We start from the raw sequence: 27,898 nt of genomic DNA on the forward strand, positions 1-27,898 counted from the left end.
TCCCTCAGAATCACATAGTCCCATTATGAAGACACAGATGAATGTCCTTGAATAGTATAACATTCTGGTACATACCCATAATGCATCAGGCAGAAACAGCAAAGCTGTGTACTTCTTTCTTCTTGCAAAATTCATGCTGGAAAGTTTCTTGTGCAGCAGAAAGATTTCTTGAGACAATGGTTAAGGCTTGGTGACATCAGAGGCCTAACCTTCAGGTGTGAATACGGAAATACCCCTACATCCCTCCCTGGCGATTGACATAGGTTACTGCTGTCGCATTCTCGGAGAAGACCCTGACTGCTTGTCCCTCCAGAGTCTTCTACAATCGTTTCAGAGCCAGCCAAATGACTCTCAGCTCCAACTGGTTGATTGACCATTTCCTCTGAGAGGGTGTCCAACACCCCTGGATGGGATGATTGCTGTGGGCTCCCCAGTTCTGAAGGCTGATATCTGTCATCACCATGATCCAGGAGGCAATCCACAGTGGAACACCCCTGCAGAACAACAGCATGAGAAGCCACCAATTCATGCTGGCTTGAGCCTCCAGAGTCCAGGGAAGATAGGACTGTAAGCATTCCTGTGCGGAGCCCAGTGAGAGAGCAGGGAATGCTGGAGAGGACACATGTGCAACCTCGGCCATGGCACTACATCTATAGTGGCCATCATGGACCCCAGGAACTGAAGATAAGCCCACACTAAAGGAGCTGGCAGCCCCAGAAGGAAAGAAATCTGGGCACACAGTTTGTCTGTGCACCTCTGGAAGATAGGCACAGCCTGCAGCTGTGTCGAAAAGAACTCCCAGATATTCCAGTGACTGTGTGGGCATCAGATTGCTTTTTCTAGTTCACGATCTAGCTAGCCCATATCCTCCAGCAGCTGGATCACCTGATCTACCCTGCGCTGACTCTCGGCCAATGAGGGAGCCCTGATTAGCCAATCATCCAAGTAAGGATAAACCTGCAGACCCATTTTTCTCAGGTAAGCTGCTAAGACCACCATCACCTTGGTGAAGGTACAAGGAGCTGTGCCAGCCCAAAGGGCAGAGCCAAGAACAGATAATGCTGTACTGGGACATGAAACTGCAAGAATTGACGGTGGGCTGGAAACATCGGAATGTGCAAGTAGGCTTCCGTGAAATCCAGAGAGGTAAGGAACTCTCCGCAGCTACCACTGCAATGACCAATCGCACTGTCTCCATGGGAAAGCATGGAACCTTGGATCCGCATTCTCTGCCTGGGTGTCATTGTGCCTTTTTGTCAGCGGTTGCAAGACGGGAGGCAGAAAGCTGGGACCACTTGTAGCTGGCATATCTGGGCCAGGAGCCCTGGGAAAATTACTGTGATATGGCACTCGCATATGGTCAGAATCGCCAGGAGCCACGAAAATTAGAGTGGCCTAAGACTCCAATTGGCCAGATACCTAAGGCCAATGTCACAAAATTTTCATAGAATAGCATACACAAAACACCATACAAACACTACAACCAAACCAGACAAGGTGTTTTGTGTATGCTATTCTATGAAAATTTTGTGACATTTTTGCAAATTTTAAATTAATAAATATGTACAATATTTCTAACTTTGTAATTTGAGTACATTGCTCTGATATTATAGTATTGCTCTGTGGTATATACCCTTCAGGGATTTCTTTTTCTTATCTTGTCGTAATACATGACATGACATGGAAGAGTTGGAGATTGCAAGGAAGCTTGGAAAAGACCACGGAAAGCTGTTTTGATAATCCGATGCTAAAATACATGAACACTAAACTGCGGTTTAACGACCACCTTAAAGTTTTGAGAATCTTCCCTCTCAGTCCAGGAAATTTTCACTTTTTTCGTTCCGTTAGCAAAGCACTGAAGGAAAAAAAAGTGGAAACTCGCTGGACTTAGCTTGTAGCCCTCCATGCAGACTATCCCTCCCAACTTAAAGTTAGTTGGGCTGATAACTTTTTAGTACACTGGGATGTTTTGGGGCTGCTTTTTCAAGGTAATTGGGCGGGATTATAATAAATTATCTGGCAACATTGCAGTTGGCAGTCATATGAAGAAAAAAACAAAACTGCCCTTCCTAACCCTTAAGAGAACACGCCCTTGTGACTGAGCATCACTACCTGACCCTGACGTCGTGATTTATTGGACTCTAAAAGAAAGAACCGTTGTCTGGGAGCGCGCCGCACTTACGTCACGCCACGGTGGCCAGGCCCTCGCACGTTTTTCCGTCTCACAAATTCTCGCTCGCGACGCAATCCGCCCCTTTAGCCGTACCCCGGCTCACGTGACATGGGCCGAGACTGCGTCAAGGCGGGAGGCGGAGCAAAGTGGGCGTTCCGGTCCGGTTAGCAGTGAGCCGAGCGGCCGTTAGGTTTCTCAGGGCCGAAAGCTGCGACCGGCTTTATTTTTTTCCCCCCCAGTTGGTTCCTCTCAGAAGCAGGATGAAGCCGTTGCCCTCCGAAAGGAAGGAGTCGTCGTTGCAGCCCCTGAGTAGAGCCTGGAAGCAGATGTCATGGCTTTATTACCAGTATTTGCTGGTGACGGCGCTCTACATGCTGGAGCCGTGGGAGCGGACGGTGTTCAGTATCCTTCGAGGCCTCTGTACGGAGCGGGCAGGGGGAAGTAGCTATGTAAATGGTTTCCTGCGCCTAGACGGTGGGTGAGGGAAGAAGGGTCCAAGAGAATATGTAGGAAGCATTATCTTATGGGTTCTTCAAAGGTTAAAGATGGAAGTCTGTGCTATCATTATATGTACAACTGTGGCAGGGATAAAACGGATCTCGATTCTGTATAGAAAAACGTTTTGCTAGGCACATGTTTATGAGGAGTAACAGCACAACTAGAAAACCACGTTTGGTGTGTTACTGTGTGCGCCTTATGCGCTGGATGGAGCGCCTAATTCTACATGTCTTATCACATTTCTCTGGGAAGGGGCAGTTCAGTATTACTTTTTTTATATATAAAATTAAATTTATGGAGGCAAAGTTCATACTTGCGTAACTAAGAGATCTCGAAAGGAAATAGAGAAGAAAAAGGGTGCTGAGATTTCAGTTTCATCGGCGGCGATCTTATCTAGAGGGAAGGGGTGACGTGGTGGGGAAAAGCATGGATAGTTCTCAAATGTGAAATATTATTGGCTGTATATCAAAGAATTGGCCAGACTTTTTTAATTTTTGCAACAAGAGAAAAGTTTATGAAATATTAGAATCTGCGCCGCCAAGACATTTATTCTTACAAACTTTCTGGACACCTGTGACGCCGTAGGGGGTTACTGATTTATGATGAGGAAAGCTTGTTTTTGTTCATGCCATAAGTTGATAGTACATTAGAAAGGAAACTAGAGCAGAGAAGGTTTTAAGGGAATTTAGAGGAACAGCATCTGTTTGCGGTAGGGCTAGTGCAAATATTGGGTGCCCTAGATAAACCTCTCTCCCCATCCCTATATTCCATGATCAAACTGTCATGATCATCGTGTAACATTACTGTAAAAACAAAACATAAATGGACATAAGGACTATTTCCAAAACTTATTTACCTGGATAAATGGGCTATTTGAAAAATGTCTAACCTCTTTGTAGGTAAAAGCACTGATGATGATTCTTTGAGTTTCTATGGCTGGGTTAGGAGCGTTCCCGCTAAGCTGCGCTGGGGTGCGCTGGCGCACAAAATATTACCTCGCAGCGCACAAGTTTCTCGTCACAGCGCACACAGTGTAGAGCACAGTTCTTCAACCGCCGGTCCGCAAACAAAATCTTGCCGGTCCGCGAAGGATTCGGTCCCCGCCGCAACGAAAGGCCGGCGTCAGCTGACTTGCAACTTCCTGTTGCAGTCGCTGTGCCGGGACTCCTGCCTTCCACCGCGTTTGCCTCCTGCCTTGTCTCCGCACCTCCAGACCAGCAGCGGCAGCTGTGTATGCTTTTAACTTCGGCACAGAGCTGCCCCTAATCAATAGTTTAGCGCGGTTTCATAAGGCAGCCTCGGGGCCTTTGCTAGGCCGGCCCACATCGCATCATCGAAGCGGGCCGGCTATCAAAGGCCCCGAGGCTGCCTCATGAAACCGCGCTAAACTATTGATTAGGGGCAGCTCTGTGCCGAAGTTAAAAGCATACAGAGCCGAAGTTAAAAGCATACAGAGCTGCCGCTGCTGGTCTGAACTCTTGGGCCGCTGAAGGAGGGCAAAAAGCAGCTGTCCTGGAGGTTTCCCTTCCTCTCGCCTTTACAGGTTCCTTTTTTCCACCTTTTTTTTTTTCCTTCAAACGGCAACGGGCCCCAGCATCGACATCAATCAAGTAAGTTCCACTGTCAATCAAGCGGTTCTGCTCGGCCAAAGCTTCCCCTGTGACATGAGCCACCCTCAGGGGAAAGAAAGTGACCCACAAAGGTGAGGGGAAGGGGGGCAGATGATGGAAGTTGGGGGGGGGGAGAGAGAGAGAAGGGGCAGATGATGGAATGGAGGAGATGAGAGAGAGAGAGAAGGGGACAGATGATGGAAGTGAGAAGAAGGGAGAGAGAGCAGAAGGCAGATGGATGTCAGTTGAGAAGGGAGAGCAGATGCTGAATGGAAGTGGGGAAAGAACACATACTGGATGGAAGGAGGAGATAAATAAAGGGGGAAGAAAATAGTAAGATAATGGAGGGGTGAGGGAAAGGGGTGACAAGCTGTGTGTAGACACAGTGAAAAGAGGGAAACGGGACTAAATAGTAAGAAAGAATTTAATTTAGATGGAGGCAGAAAATAGAGAAGGAAGACCAGAGAAGAAAAGGGAAGAGAGAACAGAGAATGATCAGATCTGAGTGGAGGAAATGAGAAGAGAGATATGCTAAAAACCACAGGGGGGAGGGAAGGATAGAGATGCCAGACCATGAGGGGAACAGAAGGAAGATGATGGATGCTAGACCAAATTGGGGGGGGGGGGGGGGGGGCAGGAGGAGAGATGGCAGGGAAAGACAGACAGTGAATGGAAGGGGCAGATGCTGGACTGAAGAGACAGAGAAGGTTATCATGCTGCTGTACCGGGCCATGGTACGCCCTCACCTGGAGTACTGCGTCCAGCACTGGTACTTTAAGAAGGACACGGTACTACTCGAAAGGATCCAGAGAAGAGCAACTAAAATGGTTAAGGGGCTGGAGGAGTTGCCGTACAGCGAAAGATTAGAGAAACTGGGCCTCTTCTCCCTTGAGCAGAGGAGATTGAGAGGGGACATGATAGAAACATTCAAGGTACTGAAGGGAATAGACTTAGTAGCTAAGGCAGGGAGAACGAGAGGGCACTCTCTAAAGTTGAAAGGGGATAGATTCCATACAAACGTAAGGAAGTTCTGTGGTAGAAAGCAACATATTTATTTGGCTCATAACTTGCTGGCGCCCGATATTTTTAGCTCACAGTGAAAAAAGTTTGCTCACAACACCCGCCCGCTTAGAGGGAACACTGTTTCATTGACTTGTTTTGACTTTAGCTTTTCTTTACTGCCCCAAGAAATATTTAGAGTTCAGTGATAGTTGCAGAGATTCAGTTTTAATAATGTAAATGACTCTTTTTTATCAAACGGGTTTACATTTATGGGAGTCTGTTTTAAATTTATTTTCCCTACACAAGATGAAGTTCCCAGGCCATTTACCAGAAGAATGGAAAAATTCTTTCAGGTGTTATCTTCACTGCCAGTCCTTTGGTTGTATTGCTTCTGCAATGTGCTTGCACTGGGGGATATATGTTTGACAACTTTTTCCATCCATAGACATGTACTAATATCCAAATACCATATTTTCCTCACATGTTTAATAACTGATGAAGCTTCAAAGACCTGATTAGATTGTGATGAGACTTCTTATTTTCTGACCTCAAGCCTATGTAATTTTGTCCCATGGTATTTTTGTTTTGGAAAATTCCCAGCATGGATTTAAAGTGTCTGAAAGCTTACTGCTTCACTTTGGTGTTTGTTTGATTGAATTTTGTGGTAGGTGGTAATGGCAACCTGCTCTTGGCACAGCTCTGTTTTTTCTTTCTGCGCTGTTCTCTGACCTGATTTACTCTTTAATAATGCGGCAAGGAAGGGCGGTGTAGCAAATAAACATAAGCATCAGAATGCCAGCTCAGCCTCACTTCCCTTTTATGATTGATCTAATCCAGATGTTGCCCTGATGTGGAATTCTAAGGGCAGATTTTTGATCCATTACATTTTGGATTTAATTAATTCTTATGAATCCATGTTCAAGATGAGTTAGAGTTCAAGTGTAATTAGGTCCCTGCCTGAGAGGAGGCCTTAAATCACTAAGGGGCAGATTCTGTATAGGATGCTGGTTAGAATCGCACACCAGTGTCTTATACAGAATCGCTTCTGCCCTAATGGACAGACGTCTAATCGGCCTGATTCTCTAACTGGCGCCCATGTTGCAGGCGCTGGTTAGATAATTGCGTTGCCATCAGTTGATCATGGCAAGGGAATCCCCCTGCCATGATCAGGTGAGCGGCCATGGCACCCCCGTGAAGTCGGCCAGTAGGAGTGATGCCCAATCCTACCTGCCCCCAAACCTCCCCTACAGTAGCGGGGCAGGAGGGATGCCCACTCCTTCCTCCCCCCACCCTTCCCCTGAGAAGTCCCAAGGCAGGAGGGATGCCCACTCCCTCCTGCTGCCCCCACCCCATATCTGTACAAAGAAAGTCTGGCTGGAGGGATGCTCGTACCCTCCAGCCAGCAGGCCCACCACTCCAAAATTGCGGGCCTTCCCGTTGCATTCTGGGATGCATTGTGGAGGGGCCTAAAGCTCTGATTGGCTCAGATGCCTAAGGCCTCTCCTATAGGAGAGACCTTAGACATCTGAGCCAATCGGACAGGTACTAAAATACATCAGGACAGAATGTCAAAAACCCAAGCATGGCCCAGTAATCTCTTTTTAGAAACTATAGTCTCGCTACTCTTGACATAACAATGGGCATATTTATTCAAACAAACAAGTCTACAAGTATCACTCCATTGTGCCACCGCACCTTGAGTACTGTGTTCAATTCTGGTAGCCATATCTAAAACAGAATTAGAAAAGGTTCATAGAAGAGTGACCAAGATGATAAAGGGGACAGAACTCCTTTCGTATGAGGAAAGGCTAAAGAGGTTAGGGTTGTTTAGCTTGGAAAAGAGATATATGATTTAAGGCTACAAAATCCCGAATGGTGTAGAATAGGTACAAGTGAATCAATTTTTTTTACTCCCATCAAAAATTACAAAGAGTAGAAAAATTACAAAGACTAGAGTACACTCGATGAAGTTACAGAGAAATACTTTAAAAAACCAATAGGAAGAAATATTTTTTCACTCAGAGACTAGTTAAACTCTGGAATGTGTTACCAGAGGATGTGGTAACAGCAGTTAACACGGCTGGTTTAAAAAAGGTTTGGACAAGTTTCTGAAAGAAAAGTCCATAGTAAGTAAGCTATTGAGACAGACATGGGGGAAGCCACTGCTTGCTCTGGGATTGGAGGAATGGAATGTTGCTCCTATTTGGGTTTTTGCCAGGTACTTGTGACCTGGATTGGCCACCAAGAAACAGGACTAGGCTAGACGGGCCATTGGTCTGACCCAGTATGGCTATTCTTTTGTTCTTAGTGACATTCTTTTGCCTTTAGTAGGTGAAAATTTCAGGCACTTTGAGATTGCTTTATGATCTATTTACCAGTCAACATACTGTGCCCCAGCATGTATGCATAACGAGTGTGCAAAAGACCATATTAGAACATGATGTTCTGTTTTTATAAACAGGAGCTAAGTTGTGTCAATAAACTTGTGTTTACATTAGAAGACGGGTCTGTTAATAACAAACAGAAGTTCTCATAAATTCAGCTCTTTTTAAAGTAGCACTGTAAGCTAGTTATATTTTTCAGAACAGAAGCTTGAATGTTTGTGTGGTTGTGTTTATGAATCTTGTGTGTGGTCTTTGTTTGGGGTCCTAAAATATTTGCCTACATAGGATGCATATTTTGCAATCTTTTACTCCAATTTATGAAAGCTATGCCTTTGCTGTCTGTACCGTATTCCTGTTGCACACATACCGTATTTTTCGCTCCATAAGATGCACTTTTTTCCACCCAAAAGTGGGTGGAAATCTTGGTGTGTCTTATGAAGTGAAGACACAGAATTTGTAAACCCCCTCATACAGTTGCACCCCCCCCCAGCGCAGCTGCACCACCTTTCTGAATACCGCCTGCCGGCCGCCACCTTTTTAAAACAAACACCCCACCCGTCGATGCCACCACCGTCCCTTTTTCAAGCAGCCTAGTGGTCCTGTACCTTTTTAATCATACCCCTCCTGTACTTTTTTTTTTAAACCCCCCTCCAATTGCATCGTAGGAAACAAAGGAAGTAGAGAAAGATAGAAGAAGAAAGAGAAATGAAAGCAACAAAGAAAGAGAAGAAAGAAAAAAGAAAAAGAAACATGGATGAGACTACCCCGTACCTTTTAAAAGTCTTCCTTCCTTCCCTTGACAGCTCCGTACTATTTCAGGGCAGCAGGCGTATGAGTAAGGAGCACGGAGGTCAGGACTAAGCTTTCCGTGCTCCTGCTTGGGCCCGTACTGCTATCTGAATGGCTGGTGGCAGTTCTCACAGGAGTCATGAGAACTGCCGGCAGCCATTCAGAAAACTGCACGGACCCAAGCGGGAACGCAGAAAGCTTAGTCCTGAGTGACCTCTGCGCTCCTGACTCGTGTGCTTGCTGCCCTGAAATAGTACGGAGCTGTCAAGGGAGGGAAGGAAGACTTTTAAAAGGTACGGGGTAGTCTCATCCGTGTTTCTTTTTCTTTCTTCTCTTTCTTTGTTGCTTTCATTTCTCTTTCTTCCTCTACTTCCTTTGTTTCCTACAATGCAATTGGAGGGGGGTTTGTGAGTGGGGAGGGACTTTGGGAGGTGGGGGGTTAGGCTATTCTTGACATTTCATGTTTATTGGATGGATATCTTGTATTGTTTCTCTGAAAGAGTGAATTGGGGGATTGATTTGAGGTCTTTGTTTTCTGTGTTTTTGGCATTGGGTCTTTTACATTGGGCCTCATTGCATTTGTTGCTGGGGGTTGGGGAGAGGGGGTTGCGTGCTCTGGGGTGAAAACGAAAAATGAATGCCAATCAAACCTTTTTTTAAAAAACAAAAGGTACAGGGTTAAAAAAAAAGATACATGGGGATATGATTTAAAAGGTACATGGGGTGTTTAAAAGGTACAGGGTGGTATAATTTATAAGGTATGGGGGTGTTTAAAAGGGGTATGGGGGATGATTTAAAGTATTGGGGAGGTACATGGGGGTATGGGGATGATTTAAGGTATTGGGGGTACATGGGGGTATGGGACCTGCCTGCCAGCCACTAGGCCTGCCTACCCTGTCCCGGCCTACCACTAGACCACCAGATGGGGGGAACAGGGTACAGAGCCTGGCAGGGAAGGGGGACAGGATGCAGAGCCTGGTAAGGAGTGTAGGGTTGGGTGCAGAGCCTGGCAGGGAGAATTTGGTTCAGAATACTTTTTTTCTTGTTTTCCTCCTCTAAATCTAGGGTACGTCTTATGGAGCGAAAAATATGGTAATAGGTTTTTTCCTAATGTTCTGAACCATGTCCTGTTTGCTTAGGAGAGTAGCAGATAGAAGGGGCTTTCCAATAATTCAGTTATAGGAAAGTCCTAGGACAGTAGCGAAACATACACATAACTGTTTCTGAAGGGTTCACATTCAGTACTGAAAATCAGTATGGTAACTTACTCTTAATCTCCTAGTATGGGTGCCCTTTTGAAAGGGAGTTTAACTTTGAGTGCCAGATATATGTGTGTTTCTGTAATGAAATATCAATTTGGAGTTCAGTAAAGTTTGATGTTGGAGTACCAAACAAGTTATTTAATGTATATTTTTTAATTTGAAACTTAAAAAAAAATCCATGGGCAGACTAAGCAGGTTCCACCTAATCCATAAAGTTCCCCTTGATACCCGAGAACTACTGCTTGACCTCTCCATTTCTTTTCTGGTGGTCAGAATATCCACTCCTTTTTCTAGATTTTTGTTGTGTTGAAAAGTCTTGGTCTGAAGGACATATGGATCATTAAAAATTCTGAAAACATCATAGTAAATCTTCAACCACAAAAATAAACTCCTTACTGTACTTCCTAAATAAGAGACAAGTCCTCTTAGGAACTGAGGACTTTTTGTTGGTCTTGGCTACTCCCTGTTCTCTTCTTGTGGAACAAAATGGTGAATGAAACTTCCTTCCAAATAAGATATACATGTATTTATGGTGCATGGGAGCTTGCTCTGTTCAAAACTGTTCGTCTCACTTACTTTTACAAAGATGTAGTAGCGATTCCCAAGCAGCAAATGTGACACAGTCCATTCAGTTCTTGTGGACTGTGTCACATTTTATTTGCCAGGGCTTGGCTCACTACCACTAAACTAAACTAAAACTTAGCTTTATATACCGGGCCTTCAGCCAGAAAGGAGCGCGACTAGGTTAACAGTATCTAAAAAAATACTTTAAAAAGTAACAATCGGAAAATATTAATATGATTATTTTCTACGACTTTGTAAAAAAGGCCCTTAGTCTTGGTCTCCTAAATATAAATCAAGAAGCATGTGAATGTCATATTGGGTCAGATCAAGGTCCATCCTTACCAGCATCCTGTTCATTGGTCAATCCAGGTCACAGTTACAAAGAGTAGATCCTTGTTGCTTATACCCATGGATAAAGAGTGGCAATCCAAAGTCTTCCTGACTAATAATGGTTTATAGACACCTGGCGCTAAGAATTCAAGCAGACCAGGTTTTCAGGATATCTGTAATGAACATGTTTGAGAGATCTGCATACAGTGAATGTAGTACGAATACAAATCTTTTTCTCATTCATAAATTAGAAATACAGTAAACCCCTGCGAGTTTGCGAATCACGGACTCAGTAATTTGCAGTATTTTCCAATCGTCTCTTTCTTGTACTATCTGGCATGTCAAAGCAGCTCCTGATTGGTGTAACCATGACTTTAGTACCAGGAAGAGTCGGTTGGAAAATAACACAAATGATTTTCAGCACTCGCCAGCGCCCCAGCTGCCCTCTCCTGCCTTCGATAAGCTCCTAAACTGTATTTGCGGTATTTCAAAATTCGCCGGTGTTCCTGAAATGGAACACCCCACAAATTTCTGGGGAGTACTGTATTCTGAAAACCTGGCCTGTTTGTAGGCCTCAAGGACTGAATTTGGACAAGCCTGGTTTAAACACTTTCTAAAATCAGCTATGCTAGCTGCATTCACCATGTCTTCAATAAAAGGTTGTACAGCTTAACTGAATGGAAAAAAAACTTTCTTCCAGTGTATGGTATGGAATGTCTCCTATACTTGTAAATAGCCATTCTGTTACATCCCTTCTGGATTCCATATTCTAGGTGCGTAATCCCTTCGCACAATCCAAGAGTTACAGAAATCCAAACACTTTTCCAGTGCAATAGGTGAGACATTCTACACAGATGGGTTATTTCCCCATAGCTGTGTGCTGCTGCAGAAAGAATCCACTCTGGATTTTTCACTCTGCCTCTGCTGTGCTTCACAGGGTTCTCTAGCTCTACCTACAGTTCTTTCTTGTTCACGCGTGCCTGCAGAAGTGTTTGTTCTGCTCTCACCATTTTATTATTTTTAATTTGATGTAATTTCATCCCTTTTTTGGAAATTTGGTGCTTGGAGCAAATTTGAAACTCTGCCTGCTTGAGATTTTACAGACTTTGGTCTGTAGCTGACAGGCCGATCCCACTGGGTACCTGTTAGCTAGCCTATATAGTTTTTCTCTGGAGCTCAGGGCCGTCCCTGACATGGTCTTACCTACTATAAAATAGGGGTCAAGCACAGGCTGTTAAGCACCCTTAGGAGGCTTGGCAGTGTCTCACAGGATGCTGGCTGCTTCTTCATGCTTCCGCCCGTCCTGGTGTGTATCCATTGGTTTGCAGGGGTAGAGGTGTAGTCAGACATAGGAGTCTGACTGGCAGCCCAAAGATCAGCTTTACAGAACCATTCCCAACATTGTGGGAGTAAATTTTCTCATCTAGCTACTGTGATAGCTGAAAGCAGGCTACAGCAAAGATCCTGTCAGGTCATAGTGAGTACACAAGCTGACAGTGAGTGTTTCTGAATGTTCTCCCTCCTGAAAAATCCTAAAATTACAATTTTTAGAGTTTGTGAAAAATATTGCGATTTTGGTGCAAAATTTTGGATGGTAACCATCTTGAATTTTTAGTGATTTTGATTCCCCCCCCCCTAAAACTCCCTGCTTCTTCAAAACTGCAAATTTCAACTGGAAACTTGCTGGGATGTAGTCCTTGGGCTTTCCTCATGTGGATGCTTGCCAGGATTGCGCACATTTAGCATTTTTAGAGTGTTCTTGTGGTACGGGTGGGGGCTGCAATGTCCAGCTGAGCCTCTTGCTTGCTGAAGCAGGTGACCAAACGCTCAGCTAGCCTGGTGTGGCAGCTTTTGTTGCTTTTGGGGCTCAGCACAGCTGGTAATTCCATTCGCTATGTGGTGGACCCTTCACAGCCTAAGAAATGCCAATTTTAGTCACCTTAGGATGATTACACCCCAGGAACAGGACACTTTTTCTGAATTTATGAAAATTTTGTGGTCTGAATCTCAGAACCAGTGTTCTCCCACTGTGCAGTCCCAATCTGCCTCCACAGAGTTTCTCAGTGGTATTGCTCCTTTGGACACATCCTCGATTCAGCCTGCCACTGTTCTTGCGCTATCTGACACTGATCTGGGGAATCCTGATGTGTATGACTTATTGCTGACCCTTATTTGCAGGTGCAGAGCTTCCCGGGGTGAGAGATCAAGAACTGTGTGTGGAGTCTGTGGATCCCTCTGGGGTTTTGGAGCCTGGGGATGCTCTCACAGTCCTGTGCTTATTTAAGACTGCAGCTTTGCCGGACCTTATTTCTGAATCTTTGCAGGAGTTCAATTTGGTCACTCAACCAGCTCCATCCACTATTTCCTCCTGGCTTTGTGGTGTGTGCTTGCAGTTTGGTATCTTTCCCTGGCACCCTGATTTGAGCGTTCTGTCTCAAAGCAGTTTGACTCTCCGGAGGGTGTATTGTTAGAGGATATGCAGACACAGCTGCTTTAGGGATTAAAGCTGCTTTGGCAATGTCTTATAGCATGCGCCTTTCTCTTTCAAATGTGCACACTGGAGTTCCCCCTCCAGTGGCTGATGTATGACCTTAGAAACATAGAAAGATGACAGCAGATAAGGGCTACAGCCCATCAAGTCTGCCCACACCATTGACCCACCCTTATAATTCTACTGGCCCCCTTAACTCTACTGACCTGCTCTATTAAGTCAATATCCTAGCGACTCTATTCATTGGTATGACCCTCGCAGTGATCCCACATAGGTATCCCATTTATTCTTGAAGTCTGGGATACTGCGGGCCTCGATCACCTGTACTGGAAGCTTGTTCCAATGCTCTATCATTCGTTCCGTGAAGAAGTACTTCCTGATGTCTCCACGAAACTTCCCTCCCCTGAGTTTGAGCGGATGTCATCTTGTGTTCGAGGGTCCTTATGTGAGTTTTGGCAAAAGTGTCATCTTACTCCATCTCTGCCCACAGAATATTTTGATTCAGACAGTGGGCTGGTGATTCCACTTCCAAGGTTACTTTGGCTAGACTGCTTTTTCAGGAGCAGTTATTGTTTGGCAAATGTCTGGACGACCTTATGAATTAGAGGAGGTTGAGGCTCAGTTCAACATTGATTCAGTTCGTTCAGTTGGCAGCCCGAAGACCACGTTTGTGGAGTTTATTTTGAGTCAGAACCCTTCTCCAGCATTCTAGCTGCACATCTGAGCTAAAGCAGGCAAGCACCACATGGCACAGTGAGTAAGGCTATTGTAGCTTATGGGGGTTTGAATTTAGTAATTTTGGAAGTTTCTGGTACCAGGTATAGGGTCCCTCTCCCTCAGAAACCTGCTTTTGAAATTTGACTTTTTTTTTTTTTTTTGTAAATATCTGTATTTCGTTCCAAACAGCCAGGCATACAAATATAAGAGTTACAATATATGGAAGTAAACAAATAGCTGAGAACGACATGAAATCAGGAGGAACCTTTAACAGCCATAATATCAACCAGGAAGTAAGAACCACCCCTCCTTCCCCCATCCCTTCCTTTTCCCCCCAACAGAGTCAGTTCTAAAAACCATGAATAAAAGATAAAATATAGGAAGCATAAGTCCACACCAAGAGGCTTTATGTGTTCAACAAACTACTTCTTGCCATTGGAGTTAAGGTATTCCAGAAACGTTCCCAAATAACTGTAAACTGCTGTTCTTTTTTAGAGTCCAGGTCCATGATATCTCTGTGTTCCATCAATGCATTTGTTGACTTTTAATTTAGCTCATCTGGGCGGTTTTTTTGTGCCAAAATCGCTACCACAGTAGCCATGTTGTGTATAATTCTGGAGGCCACACCTTCAATAAGATATGAAAAGGATGGAGTCGGTCCAGAGGAAGGCTACTAAAATGGTATGTGGTCTTCATCATAAGGCATATGGGGACAGACTTAAAGAGCTCAATCTGTATACTGTGGAGGAAAGGCGGGAGAGGGGAGATGATAGAGACGTTTAAATACCTACCCTTCAACCGCGAGTGCTTCGTAGAAGGCAGGCTAAAATCCTCGCACTTTTTGGGGCCATGGATCCCTTGGGAGGTGCAGCCTTGGCCTCGGCTCCAGCCCCGACTTCGGCCTCGGCCCCGTCGAAGTCATCCTCCTCCACTAGGACTTCGGGGATGCCCCGTCAAGACCTGTGGCTTTGGGTAAGTCTCCTCTTCCATTCTCAGGTTCCCTAGCGAAGAAGCCTTCCTCAGGGTCTCAAGGGGGTGCGGTGTTCCATGCCCCATCGAGACCTCCCTCCAAACGTGCCTCCACACAATGGGAATACTCTTCTTCGAGGTCGCCCTCGGAGCACACTGCTGCACCCGTTCGACCTGCTCCCATGGTCTCGGTGCCGATATTTGAGGACATGCTGAAAGCCATCCTGAAGACTCAGGTTTCCTCCAAGGGGGAGGACCTGGATATAATTGGAATTACAGAAACCTGGTGGACAGAGGAAAATCAATGGGATGTGGCGCTGCTTTACAGGAGGGACAGGACCCACAAGAAGGGGGGAGGCATAGCACTATATATAAAGGACTCTATCTACTCGGTCGGGATGGATATGGCGACAAAGGCAGAGGGGCTGGAATCGCTATAGGTCAAATTGCCGAGAAACAAGGGTGCAGACATAAAACTGGGGCTGTACTATCGCCCACCTGGTACGCCAGAAGGAGTCGGACATGACTTGGAAGCTGAACTGAGACAGGAATGCAGGACTGGAAGTGTAACAGTGATGGGGGACTTCAACTACCCGGGGATAGACTGGAGTACGGGTCACTCCAACTGCACTAGGGAAACAGGATTTGTAGAAGCTGTGAGGGACTACTTCATGGAGCAACTAGTCAAGGAACCGACGCGAGGGGGTGCTACTCTTAACCTCATCCTAAACGGATTAGGGGGGCCTGCAAGAGGGGTAGAAGTGGGAGGACCACTAGGCAACAGTGATCACAACGCGATCAGATTCACATTAGAAAGGGGGACACCCATAGTAAGGAGGACCGCAACAACTGCGCTCAACTTCAAGAAAGGGAACTATGTTGCTATGAGGGAAATGGTGGGGAGGAAGCTCAGAAACATCTTTAGGATGGAGACTGTGGGAAGCGCCTGGACCCTATTCAGGGACACCCTGCAGGAAGCACAAAGAATGTACGTCCCCAGTTTCAGGAAAGGCTGCAAGAACAAGCGATCAAAGGATCCGGTTTGGATGTCAACTGAAGTAAAGAGGGCAATAAATGATAAAAAAAAGTATCCTTCCGGAGATGGAAAAAGGACCCAACGGAGGAAAATCACCAGGCGCACAGGAAATGCCAAAAGGAATGCCACCAAGAGGTTAGAAAAGCGAAAGGGGAATACGAAGAGGGGCTGGCCAGGGAGGCGAAAAACTTCAAGGCATTCTTCAGTTACGTAAAGGGGAAGCGACCAGCGAGAGAGGAGGTGGGGCCGTTGGACGATGGGGATAGGAAGGGAGTGATTAAGGAGGATAAAGAGGTAGCTGAGAGGTTGAACACGTTCTTCTCGTCTGTTTTCACGAGTGAAGACACATCTAATATACCGGACTCAGAGGAGCTCATGAGTGGGGAACAGGCCGAAAAATTGGAGCACATAGAGGTAAGTAAGGAGGATGTCCTCAAACAGATAGACAGGTTAAAATGCAGCAAATCACCGGGCCCGGACGGGATCCACCCAAGGGTTCTTAAGGAATTAAGACAAGAAATAGCGGGCACAATCCAGCATGTTTGCAACCTATCCTTGAAAACTGGAGAGGTACCAGAGGACTGGAAATTGGCGAATGTCACACCTATCTTCAAGAAGGGATCAAGGGGTGACCCCGGGAACTACAGGCCGGTGAGCCAGACTTCAATTATAGGGAAGCTATGATCAAGGACGGCATTTGCGAACACATCGAGAGGAATGGCCTACTGAGAACTAGCCAGCACGGATTCTGTAAGGGAAGGTCATGCCTAGCGAACCTTCTGTACTTCTTTGAGGGAATAAGCAGTCGGGTGGACAATGGGGAACCCATAGACATCATTTACCTCGATTTTCAAAAGGCTTTCGACAAGGTGCCACATGAAAGGCTGCTTAGGAAGCTGTGGAACCACGGGGTGGGAGGGGATGTGCACAGATGGATCAAGCACTGGTTGTCGGGTAGACTGCAGAGGGTCGGAGTAAAGGGCCAATATTCTGACTGACGGGGAGTCACGAGCGGTGTGCCACAGGGATCGGTGCTGGGGCCGTTACTCTTCAATATATTTATCAATGACCTGGAAAAGGAGGCAAAGTGCGAGGTTATAAAATTTGCAGACGATACCAAACTGTGCGGCAGAGTTAGGTCCAGGGAAGAGTGTGAGGACCTGCAAAGGGACCTGGACAAGCTGGAAGACTGGGCAAACAAATGGCAAATGCGCTTTAACGTGGAAAAATGCAAGGTCATGCATATAGGGAAAAAGAACCCGTTGTTCAACTACAAATTGGGGGGGGCATTGTTGGGAGACAGCAGACTTGAGAGAGACTTGGGTGTGCTGGTGGATGCATCACTGAAGCCATCTGCACAGTGCGCAGCAGCCTCAAAAAAAGCCAACAGGATGCTGGGCATCATAAAGAGGGGCATAACAACCAGGACGCGGGAAGTCATCATGCCATTGTATCGAGCGATGGTGCGTCCACATCTGGAATACTGCGTTCAGTATTGATCGCCGCACCTCAAGAAAGACATGGCGGTACTTGAGAGAGTCCAAAGGAGAGCAACGAAACTGGTAAAAGGGCTGGAACACTGCCCATACGCTGAGAGGTTGGATAGGCTGGGGCTCTTCTCTCTGGAAAAAAGGAGGCTCAGGGGAGATATGATAGGGACCTTCAAGATCATGAGGGGCATAGAGAGGGTGGATAGGGACAGATTCTTCAGACTGAGGGGGACAACAGGTACGAGGGGGCATTCGTAGAAACTGAAGGGAGATAGGTTCAAAACAAATGCAAGGAAGTTTTTCTTCACCCAAAGGGTCGTGAACACTTGGAATGCGCTACCGGAGGAAGTGATCAGGCAGAGTACGGTACATGGATTCAAACAGGGATTGGACGGATTCCTGAGGGATAAAGGGATCGTGGGATACTTAGAGAGGTGCTGGGATGTAACACAAGTATAGAAAGCTAACCAGGTAATAAGTATAGAAAGCCAACCAGGTCGTGCATGGGCAAGACCGGAGGGTGAGGACTTTGATGGGAAGATAGGACTTTAATGAGAAACCAAGGTGGCAAGGGGCCCCTTCTGGTGATTCAGACAGGTCGTGACCTGTTTGGGCCGCCGCGGGAGCGGACTGCTGGGCAGGATGGACCTATGGTCTGACCCGGCGGAGGCACTGCTTATGTTCTTATGTTCCTCCCCCTTGAGCCAGCTTGCCCCTGCCTCGACCCTGCTCTCGGCAGGCCAGCCTGAGCATCCGCTTGAGGTCCCTCGGGATAGATCCTGTCGGTCTCGCTGGCTGTCTTCTAGTGATTCTTCCCCTCCTGCTTTGAGGCTTGGGTCTCCGCTCCTTGGGCCTCCGCCCTGTGGGCCTCGTTCGAAGCACCCTCCTAAGTCCACTTCGTCCTCGAGGCTCCCACCCTTGAAGCGACTGAGAGACTCGCCTCGGTGAGGTAGATTTCCTACCTAGCAGTTCTTGAGGCCCTTCAAGGCCTCGGCGCGGTCGAGACGCCTCTCTTATTCTCGAGGGCCGCCTTCCATCTCTGTCTCTCTGGGACACAGCGGGTCGAGGTCGAAGACCTCTCCCTCAAAACTGTTGAGGCAGTTGGTCTCTTCTCTGGTTCCTCGGACCTCTGGCTCTTTCCCCGGTAGGGTGCAGCACCGGCGCTCTTTGACCTTCCTGGGGCCTTGGAGCAGGACTTCATCGTTGTCCTTTTCTCGGGACTTTGACTTGCCCACTATGTATTCTAGAGAAGTGTTTCCTTCCTTTTCGGCGGCCTGACGCTCTGGGTCTTCTTCGCCGCAAAAGGTCCTTTCTTCTACTCGGACCTCCTCTTTGGGAGGTTTGTCTCTGACATGGGTGAGGCTCTTCAGCTGAACCTCCAGTCTGAATCCCAGTACACCCAGGAGTATTTGTATGAGTTGGATCTCCCTCATCCTCCTAGGGAGTCTTTGCGTCTTCCTCTGAATCAGGTTCTGAAACAGACATTCTTCTGGAGACCCCTTATGCCATTCCTGCCATCCCTTCCAAGCTGGAATCTCGCTACCGCCGTCCCCCCCCCGGGCAGGGAGGGGCAGATGATGGACATATTCGGTCACCGGCTCTACCAGAACTCAATGATGGCGAATCGTGTCCTTAATTATAACTTTACTTTCACCTCCTATCTCAAGCACTGCTTGAAGGTTCTGCAGTCTTTCCTTGCTGACTTGCCCACTCGTCGTCAGCCTGAGTTTCGTCAACTTTTGGAGACGTTATCCCAAATCCGTCTCTATATGCTCCAGGCCGTGTAAGAGCGTCGCTTGGCCTGGCTGCGCATCATGGACATGGACCCCAACTTGCAGGACTGCTTGGCAAATCTCCCTTGTGTGGGGAACGAACTACAGTGGTACCTTGGTTTACAAGCATAATTCGTTCCAGAAGCATGCTTGTAAACCAAAATACTCGTATATCAAAGCGAGTTTCCCCATAGGAAATAATGGAAACTCGCTTTGATATGTTGGCCCCCCCCCTCCCGAGGCCAGCGGCGCTGTTCCCCCCCCCCCACTCGCAAAGACCTAGGTCCCTTTCCCTCCTCCCATGAGCAGATCCCCCAACACATTGCTGCTCCCTCAGACGGGCTCTATATTGCCCCGTTCACTCTCCATGGATAAATCCACGAACACATTACTACTACTTCTGCTCCCCTAGGAAGTCTCAGTGGTGCCTCCATTCTCTTCTCCCCGGCCGATTGGATACGTCGCTGCTCACCTGCAAGAGTGCGAACCGGACCCTCCGAAGCTCTGATTGCTCCGAAGCGAACAAAAGGGCACAGCTGACAGCGCCGCGCTACGCCGTGCCTAATTCAGTGGGATCCGCCCAAAGCGCCCTACTGCTTTTCCATTGGCCGCTCTACCCTTTCAATCAGAGCAGCTCTCTTCTGTTTACCACCTCACCATTGGTTGGGATTGAAGGGATGGTATTTCACCCACTCACTAAAGCCCGACCCCCTGGCTTCCTGGCCCTTATGAAGGCTGGTAAGAGAAGACGATTGGTCTGTTTGGATGCCAATTATAATGGGAGGGGCCAATGGTTGGTGGAGGGGGCGGGAGTGCTCAAGGCCGGCAGAAGCAGGGAAGATCTTAGCGGCACCTGCCAGACCGGGAGGGGGGGAAGTTTAAGTTGTTCGGGCGGGGGGTGCCTGTTCGCGCGGGGGGGGGGGGGAGGTTGCCGGTTCGAGCGGGGGGGCCTTTGCAAGCGGGAGGGAGTGATGCCGGTTATCGGGGAGGGTGCTCGCAAATCGAGTCAACACTCGGTTTGCGAGACGTTTTGCAAGAATGTTTTGCTCGTCTTGCAAAACACTCACAAACTGGGTTACTCGCAAACCGAGGTTTGACTGTATTTGATGACTCGATCAAGGTGGCTACAAAACGCCTCTCAGAACACGAGCGGTCCTTTGCCTCCCTGGTGCGGCCCAAGATGCAAGCTCTCCCTGCTAAGCAGTATAAGCTTCCTCCGCGTTGCTATCCGCTGAAGTCCACTCTGGCCCTCTCCCATCCGCCTCTTTGATGGCCTCAGCAGCAGCAGCGTCCCTCTAAATCTCAGGTGCCTGCGGCGGTGAAGCCGGCGCCGTCTTTTTGACAATTCCAGTTGGAGCACGCCAGTGCCCTTCGTCCTTCAGCCTTCCCCCTTGCCCATCGGGAGTCAGCTCTGCCATTTTTATCATCAGTGGGAGTTGATAACAACCGACTCCTGGGTACTCACCATAATTCGGGAGGGGTACTCTTTTCACTTCCAACAGGTGCCTCCAGATCAGCTCCTAAGAGAGTTTCCTTCCGACAGGTCGCAATTTCCCCTTCTGCTTCAGGAGGCTCAGGCTCTCCTCCGTCTCCGGGCCGTTGAGGAGGTCCCTGTGTGCCAGCACAACTCGGGGTTTTATTCCCGATTTTTTTTTTTTTTTTTTTTTTTCCTGGTTCCCAAGAAGACCGGGGACTTGCGTTCCATCCTGGACTTGAGGGCTCTCAACAAATTGTCTGGTCAAAGAAAAGTTTTGCATGCTCTCTCTACTGACTTTGTACCCCCTGATGGACGCGGGGGACTGGTTATGCTCCCTGGATCTCAAAGAGGCCTACACGCACATCCCGATTCATCCTGCCTCATGCCAGTTCTTGAGATTTCGGTGGAGAATCTGCAGTATCGTGTTTTCCCCTTCGGACTAGCATCTTCACCGAGGGTGTTCACGAAGTGTCTGGTAGTAGTTGCCACAGCCCTGCGGATGCAGGGTTTTCAGGTATTCCCTTACCTCAACGACTGGTTCATAAAGGCACCATCTCGACCGGAGGTTATTTCAGCGACCCAACAGACTATTCTGTTCCTTCAAAGACTGGGTTTTGAGATCAACTTCCCAAAGTCCCAATTGTATCCGTCCCAGTCTCTCCAGTTCATCGGAGCGGTGTTGGATACGCTTCACCTCCGCTCGTTTCTACCTTGTCCTCGGCAGGAGGCTCTCATCCGCCTTTGCCAGACGGTATCTCTTCGTCTGACCAACTTGGCGAGAAGCATGATGATTCCATTCTGCTGGGGCACATGGCCTCCACTGTTCATGTGACGCCTTTTGCCAGACTTCACCTTCGCATTCCTCAGTGGATCCTGGCCTCGCAGTGGCGTCAGGATCGCGATCCGGTCTCACGCAGGATTGCAGTAACTCCTTTATTGAAACAATCTCTCCGCTGGTGGGTGCTCTCTTCCAATATTTCCAGAAGTTTTCTGTTTCACGCACCTCCTCTGCAGAAGGTCCTGACGACGGACACGTCCGCCTATGCTTGGGGGGCTCACCTGGACGGCCTACGGACTCGAGGGCTGTGGTCCAGCGAGGAGAAGTGCTGTCACATCAATCTGTTGGAGCTTCGAGCCATTTTCAACTTTGTCAAGGCTTTTCTTCATCTACTTTGTGACCATGTGGTTCTTGTTCGGACAGACAACCAAGTGGCCATGTATTATGTCAACAAACGGGGGGGGGTACGGGTTCCCTGTCTCTTTGCCAAGAAGTTGAGGCTTTGGGATTGGGCGATCAGTCACAACATCTTTCTCAGAGCGGTCTACATTCAGGGCCAGCAGAACTACTTGGCTGACAAGCTGAGTCGCCTTTTACAACCTCACGAATGGTCTCTCCATTCATCGACTCTGCATAAGGTCTTTGCTCAGTGGGGAACTCCGCAAGTGGATCTGTTTGCGTCCCCCCTCAACCACAAGTTGCCCCGGTTCTGCTCCAGGATTTATTCTCCTCACCGGCTCGAGGCGGATGCTTTCCTTCTGGACTGGACGGACTAGTTTCTCTATGTGTTCCCTCCATTCCCACTGATTTTGAAGACTCTCATGCTCAAGTCTATCCGCCACCATGATTCTGATAGCTCCTCGGTGGCCCAGACAACCCTGATTCTCCCTGCTGCTTCGACTCAGTGCCAGGGAGCCTCTGCTTCTTCCAGTTTTTCCTTCTCTTCTTTCTCAGAGTCAAGGCTCTCTTCTTCATCCCAACCTGCAGTCTCTACACTTGACAGCTTGGTACCTCGTCACCTGACTGCCTCGTTTCATTTCTCTCAGTCTGTTCGGGATGTTCTCGAGGCTTCTAGGAAGCGATCCACTCACCAGTGTTATTCTCAGAAGTGGACCAGATTTTCCTCTTGGTGTGCTACGTTCCACTTGGAGCCGCAGTCTGCCTCCTTGTCGTCCATCCTGGACTACCTGCTGCACTTATCCCGGTCTGGTCTCAAATCAACTTCTATTCGAGTCCACCTCAGTGCCATTGCTGCTTTTCATCAGCCGCTTGAGGGGAAACCACTCTCTGTGCATCTGGTGGTTTCCCAATTTATGAAAGGTCTGTTCAATGTTCATTCTCCACTCAACCCTCCTCTGGTGGTTTGGGATCTCAATGTGGTCCTTGCTCAGTTGATGAAACCTCCCTTTGAGCCGATCGACTGGGCTCATTTGAAGTATCTCACTTGAAAGGTGGTGTTTCTTATTGCTCTCACGTCTGCTCGCAGGGTCAGTGAGCTGCAAGCTTTGGTTGCGGATCTACCTTTCACTGTGTTTCATCATGATAAGGTGGTCCTCTGTATTCATCCTAAATTCTTGCCCAAGGTGGTTTCGGATTTTCACCTCAACCAATCCATTGTTCTTCCAGTTTTCTTTCCTAAGCCTCATTCTCACCCTGGAGAAGTGGTGCTTCACACTTTGGGCTGTAAGCATGCGTTGGCTTTCTACTTGCAACGTACTCAGGCTCATCGGACTGCTCCTGAACTCTTCATATCCTTTGACCTGAATCAGTTGGGATGTCCCGTGTCTAAGCGAACCTTATCCAACTGGTTGGCCACTTGTATCTCTTTCTGCTACGCTCAGGCTGGTCTCCCTCTGCAGGGTCGTGTCACGGGGCATAAGGTCAGAACGATGGCGGCATCAGTAGCTTTCCTCAGATCAACTCCTATTGAGGAAATCTGCAGGGCCGCCACTTGGTCCTCGGTTCATACCTTCACCTCTCACTACTGTCTGGATACCTTTTCCAGACGGGACAGCCAGTTTGGCCAGTCAGTTTTGCGTAATCTGTTTTCCTAAATTGCCAACTCTCCCACCTCCTTGTTGGTTAGCTTGGAGGTCACCCACATGTAGAGAATATGCTGCCTGCTTGTCCTGGGATAAAGTACAGTTACTTACCGTAGCAGGTGTTATCCAGGGACAGCAGGCAGATATTCTCGCAACCCACCCACCTCCCCGGGTTGGCTTCTTTGCTAGCTATCTGAATTGAGGCCACACTGACGAGACGCTCGGGTGGGAAGGCACATGCGCATGCACGGTACACTCGCAAGCTTGAAGATCTTCAAGCAAGTCTGCTTGCGAGACTGTACGCTTAGGGCTGCGTTGATGACGTCACCCACATGTATAGAATATCTGCCTGCTGTCCCTGGATAACACCTGTTACGGTAAGTAACTGTGCTTTACGACATGATTAGTCATGAGTAAAGTTTCCGCTTATGCCTTCTCTTCCCGCAGCATGCTCTGTTTCAGGCATTGGACAGGAGATTCAGCTTCCAAAGCCACTCAGCAAACTTCCCTTCAAAGGACAGATGCTTTTTGGTAAAGGCCTGGACAATCTTGTGGCTAGTCTGGCAGATTGTCACCCCAAAGCTCTGCCAGACAACATACCTTGAGTTGCTAGGGGCTCTGGACATGGACATTTTCGAGGCTGTTGAAGATTTCAGCCATACTTAGGCAATTGTACCTCTGAGATCCGTGCAGACTGGTTTGGGGGTGTCAGATGACCGTAAGTCTCTAGTTCTCAACCATTTCTAGCCTCCAAGAAAGCCCAGTGATGTCAGGTCAGGGACCATGCCCCCCCCCTCATACACACACATAGATTGTCAGCTTACTGGAGGGTCTGGGCTCAGATTTACTTGGACCGCTAGGTTCTGGAGATCATTCGAGAGGGCTACAAGATCGAATTCGGTCATTTTCTCTCTGATCTTTTCCTAGAGTCTCCAGCCAGAATGGAGAAAACTCTCCAGGTTTGAGGAACGGAACAGAGGCTCTTGGATATTTGAACTATAGAGCCTGTACTAGACAAAGAATTAAGCTTGGCAGAGTAGCTGTCTACTCGTTTCCTAAGGCCATAGGCATGTAGGTCAGCGCTGCATCACAGGGTATGCTGATTACTTCTTTTTTTTAAGTATTTGTCTATTAATTTATCTTTGTATATTTTGTAACCTGCATAGATTTTGTGATATGCAGAATATAAATGTTAAAAATAAATACTCCATATACTTCATTAATATAGAACTCCATATAAATACTCCATATAGAACTCTATATTCCGTATTTTTCGCACTATTAGACGCACCTTAGATTTAGAGGAGGAAAACAAGAAAAAACCCCATTCTGAACCAAATTGTGCACCCAGCCCCCCTCACTCCCTGCCAAGTTCTGTACCCAACCCCTGAGCAGTAGTGGCTCGTGGCCAGTAGGGGGTGATGTTTATGGGATGGTAATGGAGTGGATATCAGAACATGATAGTGCAGTATTTTTGTAGAGTTTTTCTATACAAGTGCCTGTTTTTCGTGTGATTCTGGGTAACTCTAGTTAGATACAAGCATATGTGTTAGTTAAGGCCACGCTCAATAGAAGCGTACGAAAAACAGGTGAATAAAAATCTGAATATAAATGTGGCCAAGGCCAGAAAAACACACTACAGATTAATATAAGGGAAAGTATAATAATATTCTTTTTATGTACTTTGCTATTGGGCTAGATCATGAAGGAAACCAGGATATACAGGGACTCCATTTTGTGTTCTTGTGTCTTTGGAATCCATTTTGTGTTCAGTTTTTTCCAAGTCTTTGTTTAGGCTTCCTAGCATCGTGGTGTTAATTGATACCAGATGTGCCTTAGGCTGGCTAGGATTAAGTATCCCAAACTAAGATATAACATGCATTAAATATGAATTAAATATAAGTGAACCAAGTTATGAATGTATGGAATGCTTGGGCCCAAGCAAGTATGAATGTGTGGATATGAAAGAATTGGTATTAAAAATGAAATGGAAGACACAACATCCAGAAATTGTTAACTTAAAGTCAGACTGCTGTTCCAGTCTCTAACACAGGAAGGCTTCTGTGTGCAGATCAATGAAATCTGAAGCTGTCAGCTCAGGGGGAGGCAGTCCCTCTTTTCCTCTAAGACTGACAAATTTTCAGCACTGTTTGTAGGGTTTAGAACATTTCAGTATCTTGCCTGACACATAGACAACTTGTCTGAAATAAGTTTTAAGAATGATAAAGAATATTGGAAATGTTATAAAATGTTAATGTATATTCAGAAATGAATGTAAACAGAACAAAAGTAATTTTCTGAAACTTTTTTCTTTGTCTAACTTTTAAATACCTCCTTTGTTAATTTTGATTGGCTGTCAAACTGATGATGTCATACTGAGCCAAAGGTATATAATGAAAGTGTTTCAAAATATTGAACTGAGCTCGTTATCAGAAGGCCAGCATTTTGGTAACTATAACGACCTCCCGCTAATGCAACGGCTAACGCAATTATGCTTTATTCTTTTGGTGTCATGATTGAAAAAATAAAAACAATAATTATATTTTGGTAATAAAACCTTTGCATTTAGCGTCATTTAGCATGTTTTTTTAAATTATTTTTCACACTTTGAGTGAAAGCTAGCATCTTAATTGACAGCTGCAGCTTTGTGAGTGCGCGGGCGTCCAATTCCCATGCTCACCCCACACTCCCTGCCAGCTCTGCGCCCTGTCCCACCAACCTTTCATGTATCTTTTAAAATTGTCCCCCCCTTACTGTACTTAATCCTTCGCTGTACGGCAGCCTCCTCCAATCTTGCGGACAGTGGTGCACGGAGCTTTTCACCTCAGCCTGGCCCCGCTCCGCTTCCTGACTGGCTGCCGTCAGTTCTTGCAAGTCCCAGAATCAGGAGATGACAAAACTTTTTCACATAATTGTAAAGTTAATGCTCTCATATTTTCTACTTCACTGTTCTTTACTCATTTATTTTTAACCTAATTTATAAGATGTATTCTACTGTACTGCATAGAAACCTAAAGTACTTAGTATTGTGTTTTATTAAAATGAGCAAAAACCTAGCTGTGTTTTTCTCCTTAACCAAGAACCAGATTCCATATTGGTCTCAATTGTTGGAATGGCCTTGTACACAGGATACGTGTTCATGCCACAGCACATCATGGCAATACTACACTACTTTGAAGTTGTACAATGATGAGGAAAGTGCCTTAAGAAGCTACCAGTCTTGAAATGTGGACAAGTGGCCTCTGAGCTCTCTTGGAACTGGGCAAATACTGAAAGATGGGAGAACCATGTTGTGTTGTCCAAGACTGGATTTGTAGTGCTGAGAGCCAAGCTGCCCTATCATGCATTGTACTCGTTTATTCTTCTACTCTTACAGGATGCTCCTTGTGCACTAGTTTTATGTAGTTTAATTATAATTGTATTTCGACAGCAGTATTTTCTTAACCTTTGTGAAAGTTTAAACTTTGCACCATAAAAGCTTTTCCTAATGTCAATTGTCAATATTGTCGTCTCGTTTTAATCAGGTTTTGGAAAACTGATTAAATGATGCTTATTCCTTATGCATGGTATACATGCATATGAACATATTTCTACTGTTTAAGCATTTATTTGTAAGAAAGATGCTGATGGTATTTGCTACTATCAGATGTATAAATATTTTCACATGCTTTTAATTTACAAAAAAATATATTAATGTCTGCTTGGAAGACATCTCAGGTGTATAATTTTTATTTTTGTCTGGATTCAATTTAAAAATATTTTATGGATATTTTATAAATATTTGTAAATGTTAAAAATTTTTTGCTTTTTCAGTAATGTAAAACCTACCTTATTCCAGTTGACAGAAAATAAACACCTGCATTTCTTGAGTTGTGTTCCCTATAATAATGCTACTTTAGTTTGTATGTAGAACTGACGTTCCTGCTGAGCAGAAGCCTTACAAAGTCGGGCTGTTCTGTATTTATCATATACATGAAATCATCTACTATAATAAAACGCTAAGTGCGCATGCGCACTCTTAACTCCGTGATCCATAGGTCCCTGGCAGGCAGGAGTGTGCATGTGCGCTTAGCTGTGCCAGTGGCCGCCAGACAAATTGAAAAGCGATGGCCTCCTTGCTTTCCACCTTGTGCAGTCCTCCATCCAGGAAATATGGCCCTACTGGCCGAAGTTTATTTTTAAGTTAAAAGCCGCTGCGGTGGCTCCTCTCACGAGCCGCACCTGCATCGGAGAAGGCTTCCGACAAGGTGGCGATCGTGAGATGAGCCACGGCGTCACCTTTAAACTTAAAAAAAAAACTCCGACTAGGCTTCCGACACAGGCGTGATCACGGCACCTTTAAATAAACTCCGACTAGGACAAGTTGAACAAGCTGTGGTATGTATCGAGGCTCAAACTAATCCTGCAGGCTGGACCCTGTGGGAAGGGAAAGGGGGTGGCAAGGGACTAATGGAGCAGGCCAGAATGTGGGAAGGGAGAGGGGGGTAGGGGGAAATGCTGCTGCTGCACAGGGA

General features: G+C 46.6%; 1 protein-coding gene across 1 annotated transcript; it reads left to right on the forward strand.

Moving 5' to 3' along the window:
• The first annotated feature begins 2,285 nt into the window (after window positions 1-2,285).
• On the forward strand, window positions 2,286-27,253 carry SPTSSA (serine palmitoyltransferase small subunit A). Its single transcript, XM_033951348.1, has 2 exons — window positions 2,286-2,575; window positions 26,471-27,253. Exons 1-2 carry the CDS (start codon window positions 2,434-2,436, stop codon window positions 26,572-26,574), a joined length of 246 nt encoding a protein of 81 aa, XP_033807239.1. The 5' UTR covers window positions 2,286-2,433; the 3' UTR covers window positions 26,575-27,253.
• The last annotated feature ends 645 nt before the right edge of the window (window positions 27,254-27,898 follow it).

Source organism: Geotrypetes seraphini, chromosome 7, assembly GCF_902459505.1.
Source record: "Geotrypetes seraphini chromosome 7, aGeoSer1.1, whole genome shotgun sequence".
NCBI lineage: Eukaryota > Metazoa > Chordata > Amphibia > Gymnophiona > Dermophiidae > Geotrypetes > Geotrypetes seraphini.